This window comes from Elephantulus edwardii, unplaced genomic scaffold (assembly GCF_000299155.1).
Source record: "Elephantulus edwardii isolate Elephantulus edwardi_28Jun2011 unplaced genomic scaffold, EleEdw1.0 scaffold00027, whole genome shotgun sequence".
Taxonomy (NCBI): Eukaryota; Metazoa; Chordata; class Mammalia; order Macroscelidea; family Macroscelididae; genus Elephantulus; species Elephantulus edwardii.
The window spans coordinates 21461355-21477517 of NW_006399777.1; the positions used below are offsets into that span (position 1 = coordinate 21461355).

At 42.1% G+C, this 16163-nt stretch overlaps 1 protein-coding gene across 1 annotated transcript in view; it reads right to left on the reverse strand.

Annotated features, from left to right (window-relative positions):
* The window catches only part of CEP70 (centrosomal protein 70kDa), a 43747-nt gene that overhangs the window by 18037 nt on the left and 9547 nt on the right, over positions 1-16163 (reverse strand). The window contains exons 6-10 of the mRNA XM_006883391.1: positions 12104-12160; positions 6629-6716; positions 5757-5845; positions 2746-2820; positions 871-979 (exon numbers count right to left, since the gene is read on the reverse strand). Of these exons, the coding sequence (XP_006883453.1) occupies positions 871-979; positions 2746-2820; positions 5757-5845; positions 6629-6716; positions 12104-12160 (418 nt within the window). The remainder of the gene's footprint in view (positions 1-870; positions 980-2745; positions 2821-5756; positions 5846-6628; positions 6717-12103; positions 12161-16163) is intronic.

A 16163-nucleotide genomic window follows, 5' to 3' on the forward strand; every position in this document is an offset into this window, starting at 1 on the left:
AAAAAAAAAACCAAAACAACGTAAGGTCTAATAAGGACCACAGATTTCACAGAATGAGAAATGAACCTTGAAACTAAAGTAGACTTGAAATGACTTACGACTGATAGTGCACCCCTGTTGCCAGGTCTGACTCACAGTGACCCCAAGGGCAGGTAGGTTATGGTCTCCCACAGGTTTGCCAAGGGTGGAAATTTTTATAGAAACAGACTGCAGTCATTTCTTCCCACCTGTGAAGTGACTGGTGGGTTTAAACCACCAACCTTTTGGTTACGAGTCAATCACTTAATCACTACACTATAAGGGCTGTAGGCCCAGATATCCTGAGTGAGTCAGCACATTGCCTTCTTATTGCTCCTTATATGTGAGCTAAATAGAATGTTAAAAGGGGCATCTATTGTTTCATAACTTCAGCTCAATTCAAAGTGAGGGCAATGAATTATACTTCCACATATTCTAAGGAGCAGTTCCATTATGCAGGGCTTTCTAAGGGTGGGCCAACTAATCTTAAGTAAGTATCCCAGCACAGGAAACAGAAAGAAGACAAATTTTCAATGAAGCTACCTACAATCAGCCAAGTGTATACGCCACAGCATGACATAATAGGATACACATATACAAATGTAGGCTACAAGTATTCCTTACCACTGATAACTTATAGAGAGCTCCAGTGGCCTAGTGGTTAAGGAGTTGGGCTGCCAACCCAGAGGCTGCTGGTTCACATCCACCAATGGCTCTGTGGCAAAGATGGGTGATATGCAGCCACTGAAAACTCCTTGGAGGGTCAGCTTCGAGTCATTTTCAGCTGGACAGCAGTGAGCTGAGTTGAGCTCAAGCCCAAATTCACCCGTTTCTTTGCTAGCTGTTCAATACCTGAAAGTATCTGTGGTCAGCCAGGGCCTTTTGCGGGTTATCCTTGCTGGGGTCATCGTCCTTCTTTTCTGAGTCCTCAGACTTTTTTTGGCTGATCAGCTCCCGTAATCTAAATGGGGGGAGAGGGGAGGAGTCAGGTAAAACAGAAGACTTTCTCGATTAAAATGAAAAATGGTACCAATGTTCCAGCCATCTCTCACCCAACATCTCAGAATGAGAACACACACACACACACACACACACACACACAATTAAGCCATAAAGACATAAGTGATCATACTGAAGATGATTCTAATCACCCCCAATCATCATAAAAAAAACCCCCAAACCAACCCCAAACAAACAAAAAACATAGACGCATAGAAGGGAAATGTAGCACAGAATAGGAATAGCTTAGCTCCAACTAAGATAAATTAGTGGCAAAGGGCAGGGCAATTGGTCTGGGTATCATAACAAAAAAACCCAAGTGATCTCGGTCCCTTCATCTTCATGCCCTGCTTATGCCACGGAGCAGGGAACACTAACGCCTGGGGCCAGCCAAGGACTGTGGAGATCCAGAGAGACCACTGTCCCAGGATGCAACAGAAACTCCAGGGGGAAAGAGAGCCCCTTTTCCCAGAAACATGCGTATGAGCATATCCGTTTGTGATTTCCACATATGTTTACAGACAAAACTGATTTTCATGCAACTCAGATTCATAGGTTTTCCTTCAAACTATTAATTTCATTTTTCTGACATTAATTGCAATACCCAGAATGGAACAACTACACTCTTCCCGAGCCTGCTGAGTATTCATTCGTTTTTCAGAGTCAGGAAGGGTAAAAGTGGTGGACAGAAATGGCCCGTTCCATTCACTGTGGTACTGCTGGCTTTATAAAGTGATGAGGCCATGTATTATTCACGTCATGATCAACATCCACAACATCTGACGTCTATTACTCCTGCTTTCATTGATAACGTGCAATCCGTCTCTTATCTCTGGCTTGTGCTGTTGGCCAAGAACAATGGGTCTCATATAATAGCCAAAAGAACAGACACATCTCTCTTGGAAGAAGTGTAGCCACGAGGCGCCTTAGAAGACCCCGCTACTCACGGTGTGTTATCAGGAGAGGACGGTTCTGGAAGAAGGACACCAAACTCAGAAAAGTGGAGGGTCAGTGAAGAAGAGGACGATTCTCAATGAGAAAGACTGAGACAGCGGCGGGAGCAATGGACTCACATACAGTGATTGTAAACATGGCACAGAACCAGACAGTGTCAGATTCTGCTGACACTGGGTTGCTGAGTAGGAAACAATGTGATGGCCTCTAACAACAACATAGACTCCTCGGTGACTTCCGAAGGTCATGTTCTAGCTAAATTCCATACCCTTTATTACATCAGGCAAGGTCTAGTTCAAGGTCTCATTTAACAGAAACGTATATACCCTCACCCAGTATAAGGGGAAACAACTTCTTGAAAACTGGGGAGGCAGAGAGAACCGCTTTAAAAGTGTCATTTCCTCCATCAATCTGGTAATTCTAAACCAAAGCAACCGGTAAGCAGCCTGAGGTAAGATCACAGGCAATAAAATAAAAATAAAGTTATTGTTAGCTGCTGGCCACTTAGACCAATAGTGACCCTACCACCCAAAACAGTTTAAAACCTTGCTCGATCCTGTGCCATCTTCAAGTCCTTGCTACATTTAAGCCCATTATGGAATTCACTGTGTCAATCCATCTCACTGAGGGCCTTCCTCTCTTTTGCGAACCTCCCCTGATACTCCAAGAACAATGTCATTTCCCAAGGACTGGTCCCTCCCGAAATAATAAAACAACATCCTAAAACAGAGGGACAATTTTGGTTAAATAGAATTATTGGTTATATAGAATTACTTCATGTTCTTCTTAACGGCTTTCTCCAATTTCTTCACTTGTTGTTTATACAGTCTTAATTCATGCTGTGTGGGCCTGTAAAAAAGAAATCATGTTGAGTGCATTCAATTTACAAAATAAGACTATAAAAGTTTGGTGTTTTATTTTTTTAAAACGTCCACAGGTAGCGGTGCTGTTGACACAATGGACACACTTCACGTATGGTTCAAATCCACTAGCAGCTGCTTCAGAGAAAGATGGGCAATCTCCTCCGGTGCAATTTACAGCCTCAAAAGCCGCGGAGAGGCAGCTACGAGTTGATTCCTATTTGGCAGCAATGAGTTTGAGTCTTGTTATTTGTCAGAAGCATGAAAATTCTTGAGGGTTTTTTTTTATGACTATAAGTCAAGGCATTTTATTTACTGGCCATTTGTATTCCTTCTGGGTATTCTCTTTTCAAAACTCTACACAATTTTGTTTTTGTTAATCTTTTACTTGGTTTTTACAGCAAAACATTTCAAATAATACATAGAAAATATTAAAACAAGTACTAATCTGTCTACCATCTAATGGTATAAAATTTTAACATTAAAACATTTGCTTCAAATTTTTTTTAAAAATACTTTAACACACTATAATTGTACTTGAAACTCTAGTGACTAATTAAAGTCATTATTGTATCTCAATTTAAAAAAAAATACTTTAAAGCACTATAATCGTACTTGAAACTCTAGTCCCTAATTATTAAAGTCACTATTGTATCTCACACCACAGGTGAAGTCAGTGTTCATTAGAGCCACGTATCCTTTAAAACTTAAGTACATGTGAGTGGTGTTGCTAAAGAGTACTAAGTATCTCATGGGCTACCAAAAGATGGAACAAATACACGTTAGAGAAAGTGCAGCCAGAACACTCCCTAGAAGCAAGGATGGTGAGAATTCATCTCATATACTTTGGGCTCATTATTAGGGGGGGCTAGACCTTGGGGAAGGACATCATGCTTGGAAAGGTAGAAGGTCAGAGAAAGAGAGGAAGACCTGCAACAGGACGGAACTATACAGTGACTGTAACAATGGGTGACTGTTACAATGATACAGTGACCGTAAAAAAGTATATCAGAGATGGGGAGCGTGGCACAGGATAGAAGAGGGATCAGATCTGTTGCTCACAGGTTCACTGTGAGATACAGTGGACTTGATGACTTGTAACCACAAACACCTATTTATACAGAATGTTACATATTATTTTGTGGCAGAGTTTAAATTATTATGTAACTACTGGTCCTCTCGTAACAAAAATTTCATAAGAATAAAATTTATCCCAGAGCTTATACTGTTGTTGTTGTTGTTGTGCATCATCAAGTCAAGTTCAACTCCTAACAGATCCTCTGGCAGGTTTTCAGAGGCAGTAAATTGCACAGGAGGAAACTGCTCATTTTTCTCCTAAAGAGCAGCTGGTGCATGTGAACCATGTACTTCAGACGACATTACAATGTCTCATGAAACCCTCATTGTGTATTGCTTTTCCCTTCACTCAACTACCTATTAAAGATGATGTGAAGAATTAGAAATTAAAATCATGAGCCCTAGATAATCACAATAATTCAGGACTGTTGATGCTACAGTTAATAGGCTGTGGTGTCAGAAACCTTGGAAACTGGCTTTTCTCTCCATTGCATTAGTCCCCGTTGAGGGCATAGTCTCCAGCTGCCTAAACTGTGCAAATCATCAACAGCTGTGGGATCAATATAAGAAAGCACTTTCCACACTGTGAAAGATGGTTGTGAAGGTGAGGAGACAGTGGCACTGCTGAGAAAAAACTGTGGCAAGGTGTAAACCAGAGGAACCCTGAAGATGGAGCCACAGTTAAAAGATTTTTCTTGGTTAATGACTGAAGGAAGAGCTAACTTACAAGTGCTCTGAGATAAAGTTTGCTAGATGGTTAAAGTAACTAGAGGCTTCTTGCATTTGTGCTGCTGAACTGAACCTGAACTTTCAAAAAGTGAGGAACTATGTCTTGCTGTCAATCTGGCTTAGGACTGCTGGACTAAACCTGGACTTGCACATGTGATATTCTTTGCCTCCCCTACACCCCAACATATTTCCCTAATAAACTCCACAACTTTGAGGGAAGTCCATCAATTTGTAACTAACATTGGAAGCAATGATTGGTAGAAATAGGTGCAGAGCATGTGGGGTGGCATGTTCATGTAGTTACTTGTTTAGTACTACAGATATTATTGATGGGGATTGTTCTCCTTTATTTATGAAGCAAGCAGAAGTCAGACTCAGCCACCTTCACACTGCATCTGCTCCTTTTTCCTTATTTGAAAACAGGTTCTTTCTTAAACATAATGAAGACACTGGACAGTAAGCTGGATCCTAACACCTTTGGAATGGAATTGTTAAAAAGGGAGAGCAAGCATAAGAGGAACAATGTCATGTGAAGATTCATCTACAAATCAAGAAATGCAAAAAAGACACTTAGGAAACGTAAGATTAAAAAGACAAGCAGGTTCTTCCCTTTGAGGAGACAGACAGAGTGTCGCCTGGCCAATGCCTTCAGTGTGAAATCCTTACCTCCAGAACTATGAGACACTAAATTTCTGATCTTTAAAGCCACCTGCCTTGTGGTATTCTGGTACAGCCATCGTGGGAAACTAAGATGACTGTATAAATGTATATACCTTCTTTGTTGTATGGCCTATTTTTACTTCTTCTCCTGTACCACAAATATTAAACAAGTAAACCTAAAATATTTTAGGAACGGGAAGCCTGTTGGCAAAATACTGAATCTACAGAGTCACCTTCTATTTCTATCTTCCTCTCTGTTGTACATATTTCTCACTTCCTTTGCCAAGCTACCTGCTCTTGTTCCTTTTATCCTATATCATGAAACATAACTGGCCAGAAGGAACATAAGATCATAGGCTTCTTAAAATTAATTTAACAGTTAAGAATGATCCATTTGACATCTCAAATCCCAGCATGTTTTCAAAAAAAGAAAGAAAGACGGACTTAAGTTCCTCTCACCTGCTTTCTAAATCTTTTTGGAGGCTCAGCTTTTCACTTAAAAGTACGTCAATCTTGGCTTTTGATTCCTGAAGTTGAGTTTGTAAAGACTGAAACAGATTTCAGAGAAAGTATAATTAACTTTCCTAGGAGGCATTTCTTAATATTATAAGAGAATGTTTTCAAGTTATGTCCTTCTACCATGCCCCTTTCCGTTACCGTTGTTGTTGTTATGTGCCGTCAAGTCACTTGCGACTCATAGCGACCCTATGTACAACAGCCCTAAACCCTGCTCTATCCTGTGCCAATCTCACTGTCTCTGACACTCCCATCCCGACTAGCCCAGTCATTGAATCAATCCACCTCACAGAGGGCCTTCCCCTCCTGCACTGTCCCTCCACCCTCCCAAGCATGATGTCCTTCTCCAAGGACTGGTCTCTCCTCACAACATGTCCAAAGTATGTTAGACGGAGCCTCAGAATCCTTGCCTCCAAGGAGCCACCCGGTTTAACCCTTTTCAGGACAAATCTGCTTGTTTTCCTAGCAGTCCATGGTATTCTCAATACTCTTCTCCAGCACCACAGCTCAAAGGCATCAATTCTCCTTCTATCCTCCTTGGTCATTGTTCAACTCTCTGATGCATAACAAGTGATTGCAAAGACCATGGCCTGTATCAGACGCACCTTAAGTTTCCAGAGAGACTCCATTGCTCTTCAGCACTTTGGAGAGGTCCCTAACAGCAGACTTTCCCATGGCAATGTGTCTTTTAATTTCCTGGCTACTGGTGCCAAGAGTATTGACTGTGGAGCCAAGCAAACTAAAGCTGTGTACAATCTCAATCTCTTCACCATCCATCCTGATGCTGCCAATTGGTCCAGTGGTGAGAATCTTACCATTAGAAGGCCTTTATAATTTGGTGAGGCATCCAGGCTTCTGTAGTCTTTTTCTTCTTCCGACTGACTTTCGTCGTCTTTACATGGTCTACAAAAAAGGTATATGCACTGTACTTCTTAAGATAAATGTATCATCAAAGGGGGGGAAATCATCAAAATCTTAACAACACTCCAACACAAACTTTGAAAACTTTATGTGAAAGAAGCAGCCATAGTTATGATTCTACATATATGAAATGTAGGCAAATCTAACAAAGAGAAAGTAGACTACTCATGTATGAGATTGGAGTAGAGATAGAGAAAAATAAGGAGAGAATGCTAATAGATGCATTCTAACTGGGATGATAAAGATGTCCTGAAGCTGACTATAATGAAACTGACAGGATGCTGGATTAATTAAAAACCATTACATTGTACAGTTGTGGTGCTGGAGAAGAGCACTGAATACCCCATGGACTGCCAAAAGAACAAACAGATATGTCTTGGAAAACGTATAGTCAGAGTGCTCCTTGGAGGCAAGGATGGAGAAGCTTTGTCTCACATCCTTTGGGTGTGTTGCTAGGCATGGCTAGTCCTAGGAAAAGGGTATCATACTTGGAAGGGCTGAGGTTCAGCAAAATCAAGGAAGACCTTCAACCAGGTGGATTGACACAGTGACTGCAGCTACGGGCTCAAGTCTGTTAGCTTTGAGGAGAACAGCAGAGCATAGGCCAGGGTTCAGATCTCTGTTTTCAATGGGGCTGTTATGAGTTGTGCTCAACTTAATGGTGTCTAATAGCAGCAATAACAAATTGTACACTTCAGAGGGTGATTTTATGATACATGAGCTATAGATCCCAATAAGGCATTTATTATTATTATTGTTATTCATTTTAATGAAAATTTACAGAGATTTTGGATTTCCATTCATTCATTGTTGCACTTTTCTCCCTGTTCCCCCCTGCCCCCTTCTGTTCATTCTTCTCTTTAAAAGTAAAAGAAAAATTCTTTCCTTGTTATACAATCCCTTCCCCCAAGTCAACTCTATTATGCAGCCTTTGTTCTGGACTCCTCTCATGACAATAATACCCAATCACATATCCCTTTTAAATAGTTTTCTCCCTCATTTGTTTCAATGCAGTATACATTATTGAACCCATCTTTCTCAGTCTCCCCCCAACCCCTGTCAGTCCCATTTTACAGCAGTGGCACCATGCAGTATTTGTCCTTTTGTGACTGAGATACTTCACTCAGCATAATGTCCTCCAGAGTCACCCATTTTGAATACTATTGCATGAGTTCCTTGGTTTTTCAATGCGGCGTAGTATTCCATTGTGTGAATATACCACAGCTTCTCTATCCATTCATTTGCTGATGGGCACTTATGTTGTTTCCAACTCTTTGCTATTGTGAACAAAGCTGCAATAAATATGAGTGTGCATATATGTACTTGGGTGGCAGTTATGGTGTCTTTGGGGTACATTCCCCGTAGAGGAACTGTTGGGTCAAGTGGTCTATTTGCAACTTTTTGAGAAAGCGCCATACCGCCTTCCACAGTGGTTGCACCATTTTATACTCCCACCAACAGTGAATGAGGGTTCCAGTTTCTCCGCAACCTCGCCAGCATTTGTTACTTGCTTTTCTGTTAAATTTTCCCATTCTTACTGGGGTGAGATGGTATTTCATAGTAGTTTTCGAATAAAGCATTTCTTTGCATTGAGCACATTTGTAGCTAAGATCTCTTAAAGTGATAACAAAGTGAGGATATCACTTTGGGATCTCAGGTACAGCTGGCCCAAGCATAGTCACTATAATCACTTTATGATTCATCAATGGGAAAGCCAGACAATGAGAAGGAAGATCAAAGAAGAAGTGATGTGTTTCAATTCTTGTCCTGATGAGGACTATGGAACGGAATGCCAGAAGAATGAAGGAATCTGTCCTGGAAAGGTACAATCAGCAAGTTCTTTAGAAGTAAGAATTGTGGGCTTTCATCTCACATACTGTGGATGTGTTATCAGGACACTGTTATCGATCACTAGAGAAGGGTATCAGGCTTAGTGAAGCAGAATTAAATGAAAGAGAGGAAGATTCTCAATAAGATGTATCAACACAGCGATGACAACAATGGCTTCATATATACCGATGACGACAACGGTTGTACCGGACCAGGTGGTGGTCTCTTCTGATGTACACAAGGCATTGACTCAACAAAGCCTAACCAGAACAACAAAGTTGTTATTTATAAAAAGTTATTTGGTGTACACCAGGGATGTGTTCTATCTCCATACCTTTTCAATCTATATGCAGAACACATTATCCAAGAGGCTGGGCACTATGAGAAGAAATGTGGCGTCAGGATTGGAGGAAGAGTCATTACCTATCTGCGTTATGCAGATGACATAACCCTGCTTGCTGAAACAGAGGAGGATCTGAAGAGCTTGGTGCAGAAGGTCAAGGACTGCAGCCTTCAATATGGATTGAAGCTCAACATCAAGAAAACAAAGATTCTCATCAGTCGGCTGACTGGCAGCATCATGATGGATGGTAAAGAGATTGAAGATTGTTCACAGCTTTAGTCTGCTTGGCTCCACAATCAACACTTTTGGCACCAGCAGCCAGGAAATTAAAAGATGGATCGCATTGGGAAAGTCTGCTGTCAGAGACCTTATGATCTTTGTAATCACTTGCTATGCATCGGAGAGTTGACAATGACTAGGGATGACAGAAGGAGAATTTGAGCAGAGGTGCTGAAGAAGAGAATTACATGGACTGCTAAGAAAACAAATAGATTTATTCTAGAGAGGGTGAAAGCAGGCTGCTCCTTGTAGGCAAGGATTCTGAAGCTTTGTCTGATATAGTTTGGACATATTGCAAGGCAGGATCAGTCCTTTGGGAGGGATGTCATGCTAGGGAGGGTGGAGGGACAGTGCAGGAGAGGAAGACCCTCAATGAGATGGACTGATTCAGTGACTAGGGTAATGAGGGTAGGCGTGTCAGAGACAGTAAGTTTGGCATAGGATAAAGCAGGGTTCAGGGCTGTTATACCTAAGGGTCACTATGAGTCACAAGTGACTCAACGGCACATAACAACATTTGATTATGACACGTCAGGTTGAAGAGTTCCACTGTCTCAGTCTGTAGTGAAAGGTAAAGACTTCCTTTGAGGAACTCTATCCACCGGCTACATAGATGTGCTGGTATAATCTGAAGCAAGCTGCAAAAGAGACGGTGCTTCTTTCCCTGTGAGGATCTACCGGCTTGGACCCCTGATGAAGGACCGCTATGAATCAGAAATGATTCAGCAGCATCACATGAGCAATCCTTCAACTCATCTCTAAATTTGGCAGCAGGCGTGGCATCCACTTCCTAAACAACACGCCTCTGGAAACTCTATGAACTTTGAGAAATGACGATAGTTAGAGAAAGGCTTCAGGCCTTTTGTTCAGAGGGTCGCCATGAGTCGTGCTCGACTCGACGGCAATCAACACCACCACCGGCTCTAAGTGTCGGACTGTGAAGGAGGTCTGGAGGCCCTGTGCAACCACATCCAGCTGTGTCCTAACCGAATGCCTCTTCCCTTTCCAAGGGCAGTACTGAGCCCACACAGTGACTGTAGCGATGGGCTCAAGGGCATCAGAGCTGGTGAAGACCACGCTGGACAGAGGGAGGCTCAGACGGTTTGTTCACAGCGTTGCCGAGTCGTGGCAGACGTGATGGTGTCTAACAACAATACTGAGGCCACGTGGGAAAGATGACGAAGACCAAGCGAGGACAATGGCCAATTTCCTTGAATAAACATCAGACACAGGAGACCACAATCCTTTTTGGCTACTGTGACTTGGCCATTGTGCCTTACTGGAAAATCTTTCAATGATGACGGTGATGAAGTGTGCGGAGATGCATGGGTGCAATATTAGAGCTAAAGACGGTAAGACAGAATGAAGGACCTGGGAAAACAGAGGCAGAAAGGGAGGGCAGAGGGGGAAAGGTGAGGGTTTCCAGCAAAGAGATTAGTTATTGGTCCCACGAAGACACGGCTTCTAAAAGCAGCTCCATCACCAAAAAAAAAAGTTGTTGCCAAAAAAAAGAAAAGTTTTGAGGGAGCTCTGGTGGCCTACTGGCAAGAAGCTGCACTACAATCATAGAGGTATACGGTTCGAATCCACCAGATGCTCTGCTGGAGAAGTCTCCTGTACCAGTCAGATCCAATTTGACGGTTGTTGTTGTTATGTGCCGTCGAGTCATTTGCGACTCATAGCGACCCTATGTACAACAGCCCTAAACCCTGCTCTATCCTGTGCCAATTACATTGTCTCTGACACACTCATCCCGATTACCCCAGTCACTGAATCAATCCACCTCATAGAGGGCCTTCCCCTCCTGCGCTGTCCCTCTACTCTACCCAGCATGATGTCCCTCTCTAAAGACTTGTCTCTCCTTACGACATGTCCAAAGTATGTCAGACGAAGCCCCAGAATCCTTGCCTCCAAGGAGTAGCCACACAAAAAATAATAAAATAAAACAAATTTTAAAAAAAAGTTTTGTTGCTTAAAAAGACAACATGTCAGTAATCTTATAAGAGACTGTATGTACACCAAGCAATCAATAGTTAGAAACTAGGATGAAGACTCTTAAAAGGAGACCAGGCTGAATGCATATAAAGTTGATTTGCATCTAATTATTGGTGAGATCCACGCCTTCCCTGTCTTCCCTTGTACTTCTGTGTTCAGATGTTTCAGTATTATTTTGGCAAGAGTGTCCAAAGAATAAATCAAAGAATTACAGCAAGCACAGTATTGTCCCCAGAACGCATAAATGTTGTTCCTGGTCCATCTGTAATAGCTGAATTATTTTCCCATTCACAATGTTAAAACAATAAAACTTGCACTTACAGGGGGAAAAAAACCCTGAAACTGTCTATGTACCAAAGTAAGCTGTTGTTAGGTGCCATCAAGTTGATTATGACTCAGAGTAACCCTACAAACAACAGATAAGAAACCTGCCCCATCCCATCCCATCCCATCCCATCCCATCCAATCCCATCCTATCCCATCTTCTGATCTCTGGTGTGTTCAAGCCCATGGTTAGAGTCACCGTGTCAGTCCACCTGGTTGCGGGTCTTCCTCTCTCTTCCTCTGACCCGTCTCCGTTCCAGGGACAGGTCCCTTCCGACAACGTGCACCAAGTATTTGAGACGAAGCTTCCCCATCCACGCCTCGAAGGAGCACGCTGGTTGTACTTCCTCTAAGACACATCTGTTTGCTTCCTTGCCAGTCCACAGGATATGCGGAACTCTTACCCAACAACACAGCCCAAAGGCCTTAATTCTTCTGGCATCCTTAGTTATTGTTCAACTTTCAGGTACACAAGAAATAATTGCAAAGACCAAGGGCGTAGGATACTGAAAATTTCAAAAGGCTGCAAAAATCTATCCACCTGGATCGCATGCCTGAATAATTAACATCAAAATCTGTAATACAGAATTAATCATACCTTTGTTGTTGGATTTTTCTGATTTTAGATTCATAATAATCAATCAAGGAAAGCAACCTAAAAAAACAAATATTAACACATATTTTTAAAATACTGTATTAGAGCACTTATTATCCTCTGTAATTTCAAATTCCGATGATATAAGTAGTAACTGATTACCAGGTGGTGCTGTGTTGGGTACTGTAGAACTGGAACCAACCCATATAGCTGATCCTCCCGTGCGTTTTCAGAGGCACGGGAGGAAAATGCCCATTCTTCTCCCGCAGAGCAGCTGGTGGCCTTGAACTGTGTGCCTTCAGGATTGCAGCACAGCTTCTTGCCACTAGGCCAAGAAGTATACGACATCAAATGTTTTATAGATTTCTGGGTGAAAGGAAGATGGCAGCCTAGATATATGGCAGCCCAGATCCTCTATAACAAAGACGCTACAAAACAAAGATAACAGATACAGACGATTCTAGAAACACGAGTTTAAAAAGAAAACAAAGTACTTCCTATGCCAGCTGAAGGTAGAAACTGAATGGAAAGATCAAATAAGGTGACAGATGGAGCACAGGACTGTCAACAGGGCAGATCTGCCATTCTGAACAGCTGTCTGTTGTGTGGGATTCCCAGGTGGCTACACCAGAGATGTGCTGATCTCAATAAAGACGGCAGCAGTATCCCATCTCTCTCTCTGTGTCACACACACACACACACACACACACACACACACTCAGCAACCGTTTCCATCAGGTAAGGCGAAAGAACAGCTCTTGTTCTACCAGTCAATGAAAGGCTGTAACCAACAGCGACCCAGCCTGCCCTCAACTGCTCTGTACACACTAGCGACGAGAAATTGTAAAGGAAAAATAGGGAAACACTTTCATTTGGAATAGCATATAAGAGAATAAAATGTTAACGAATAATTCTTACCAGGAATATGAAGGACTTAAACAAGGGGGTGGGGAGGGGAGAACCCTAAATCCTATAAAGCATTTCTGAAAAAGAGAAACAGTGATTGAAATAAATGGAAAGATGTTCCATGTTCCTAGATTGAAAGATGCAAGATTGCTAATTAAGATGTCTGTACTGCCCAAGGGAACTCTGGTGGCCTAGTGGCAAGAAGGTGTGCTGTAATCCCACAGACATGTGGTTCAAATCCACCAGCTGCTCCTCAGGAGAAAGAGGGGTAACCTCCTCCCACGTGATTAACTGCCTCTGAAAACCCACTGGAAGGGCAGCTTGAGTCAGTTCCAACGTAACAGCACGCAACGAGATTAGTAAATCAAGACAAGAACACCAATGAAATAGAAGTGAGAGTCTAAAGGCAAAACTACACATCCATGGTCTACTGATGTTTACAGAGGTGCCAAGTCCATACAATGGGAAAAGAAGAGCTGCTTAAACAAATGTTTGAAAAATTGGATTTCTACATGCAGAAACAGAAAAAGGATCCAGGTCTCACGCCATACATAAAAATAAATTCAAAACAGATCAAGGACCCAAATGTACAAATTAAAACAATTAAATTATTAAGAATGAGCAAGGGCAATGTTTTGAAGTCTAGCTTTTTTAAAAGTGATTTACCTAATGTAAGAACGAAATAAGAGGAGGATATGGAATATGTGACTAAATGGCTCCATGAACAACTAACTGCGTCCTTTATCATGAAATAAGAGAACTAGATGATGTCTGTCTACCGTCATTTAACCTGTTGGTCAAAGAACCTATAGGACAATCCTGATCAAAAGGGGGTAAATGTAGAACAGAATTTGGTATTCTAATGGACTAGATCATTTTCTTTCCCTTGGGTGTACAATCAACACCCATTGAAGCTGCAGTCAAGAAATCAAAAGATAAGTTGCACTGGGAAATCTGCTGTTGAGGAAGCTAAAGTGCTAAAGAGTAGTAAAGAAGTAAGTTTAAAGACTAAGGTGTGTCTAATCCAAGCCACAGTATTCTCATTTGCTTTGTATGCATCTCTAAGTTAAACAATGAATAAAGATGATTAAGGAAGAGCCAATGCCTTTGAACTATGACGCTACAGAAGAAGACTGAATATTCTATGGACTGTCAAAAGTACATGCAAATCTATGTTGGAGGAAGTGGAACCAGGGTGCTCCTTAGAGCCAAGAATTGTAAAATTTTGTCTCCCACACTCTGGGCATGTTTTAGGAGGGGCCATCCCTCAGAAGAAAACATCACGAAGCAGAAAGGCACAGGGTCAGAGAAAGAGAGGAAGACCCTCAACCAGATAGCCTGACAGCATGACTATAACAATGGCCTTGAGCACAGATCACGAGGAAGGCATCAAATACGGCAAGTTTCTAATCGGTGGGTCATGGTGGTGCTGTGAGCTGCAGTCCAGTCGTTGGTGCCCAACAACCACAACAAACTTCCTGGAGCCATAAAGGGTAAAACTTCAGAAACTATTGTCCTCAAACATTTAAATCTTTAATTACTGAACCAAAAATATTCCCTGAAGTCTTCTTAAAAATAAACATTGTTTTAAAACCATTTCAGGGAATATTTTTGTGGGGAGGCATTGTACAACAATAAAAGAATCTCTTTTTTACTTTTTAAAAGAGTGAACAGGGGGGGTGGGGGGGGAGGTGGGCAGGGAGAAAAGTGTAACAGAACATCCGAAGTCTCTGTAAATTTTCATTAAAATAATTTAAAAAATTATTCAATGCAGATTCCATGGACTAAAACAAAACCAAAACCAAAACAAAAAAAAAACCCAAAACCCCAAACATTAGTTTATTTAACTAATGGGAAAGTGTCTGCCTTGAGCATGGTGTTCTTTTAAGATATGGGATCAATGGAATTCTGGTGGCTGGAGTGGTGAGTTATTAACCAAAAGGTCAGTGGTTCCCATACACTAGCTGCTTTGGAGGAGAAAGACAGACAGTCATCTTTCACTAAGATTTACAACCTCACAAATCTGAGGGCGGGGGCATTATGAGTTAAAATCCACTCGATACAGTAGTGAGTGAGAGAGGGATCTACGATCAAACTGGTATGTTGTTGTTGTTGTTGTTGTTATGTGCCGTCGAGTCGCTTGCGACTCATAGCGCACTCGAAAAATTAAATATAAACTTACAGGGCACTAAAATGATAGTAATGAGGGAGGAGAATCTCAGAAGAGGAGGATGAGAATGATTGCACCAGTTACATATAATCAAGGTCACCAATTATATATGTTGGGGGGGTGGTGGTTGTTAGGTGCCATCGAGTTGAGTACAGCTCATAGTGACCCTCTGGACAACAGACAGCACCCTGACCTGTCCCGTGCCATCCTCATACTTCCTGACACGCTGGAACCCACTGCCGCCTTCTTCTCACAGAAGTTTTGATCTGCACATTTCCCTACATGGACAATGTGATGCTACAGGAAAGTGCTGAAGGTCCCATGGACTGTCAAAAGAACAAACAGATTCGTCTTGGAGAAAGCCCACTCAGAATGCTTGAGAAGGAGCAAGGACAGCGAAGCTTCGTCTCATGCATTTGGAGGATGTTGCCGTTACATGCCACTGAGTTGAGTGCGACTCACAATGACCCTGTGAACAAAAGATGTGAATCCTGTCCTAGCCTCAAAATCTCTGCTACATTTGAGCCCACTGTTGCCTTCACTGTGTCATTCAATTTCTGGGGGGGGGAGGGGGGTCTTCCTCTCTTTCACCAACCCTCCACACTTCCAAGCATGAAGCCCTTTTCCAGGGAATAGAGTCTCCTAGCAACATGTCCAGAGTATGAGGGAAGACGCTTTACCATCCATGCCATCCAGGGAGCACTCTGGCTACACCTTTTCCAAGACCTATCTGTTCATTCTTTTGGCCGTCCATGGGCTGTTCAACACTCTTCTCCAACACGACAGCTCAAAAGGCATCAATTCTTCTTCTGTCGTCCTTTTTCATTGTCCAGCTCTCAGATGTATAGCAAGTAACTGAAAAGATCATGGCCTGAGTTTGGGCGCATCTCAATCTTCAAACCGCTATCATGTTCTTCAATATTTTGGTGAGGTCCCTGACAGAGGACTTACATCTCCTTATGGCCTAACTGTTGGTACTAAGGGTGT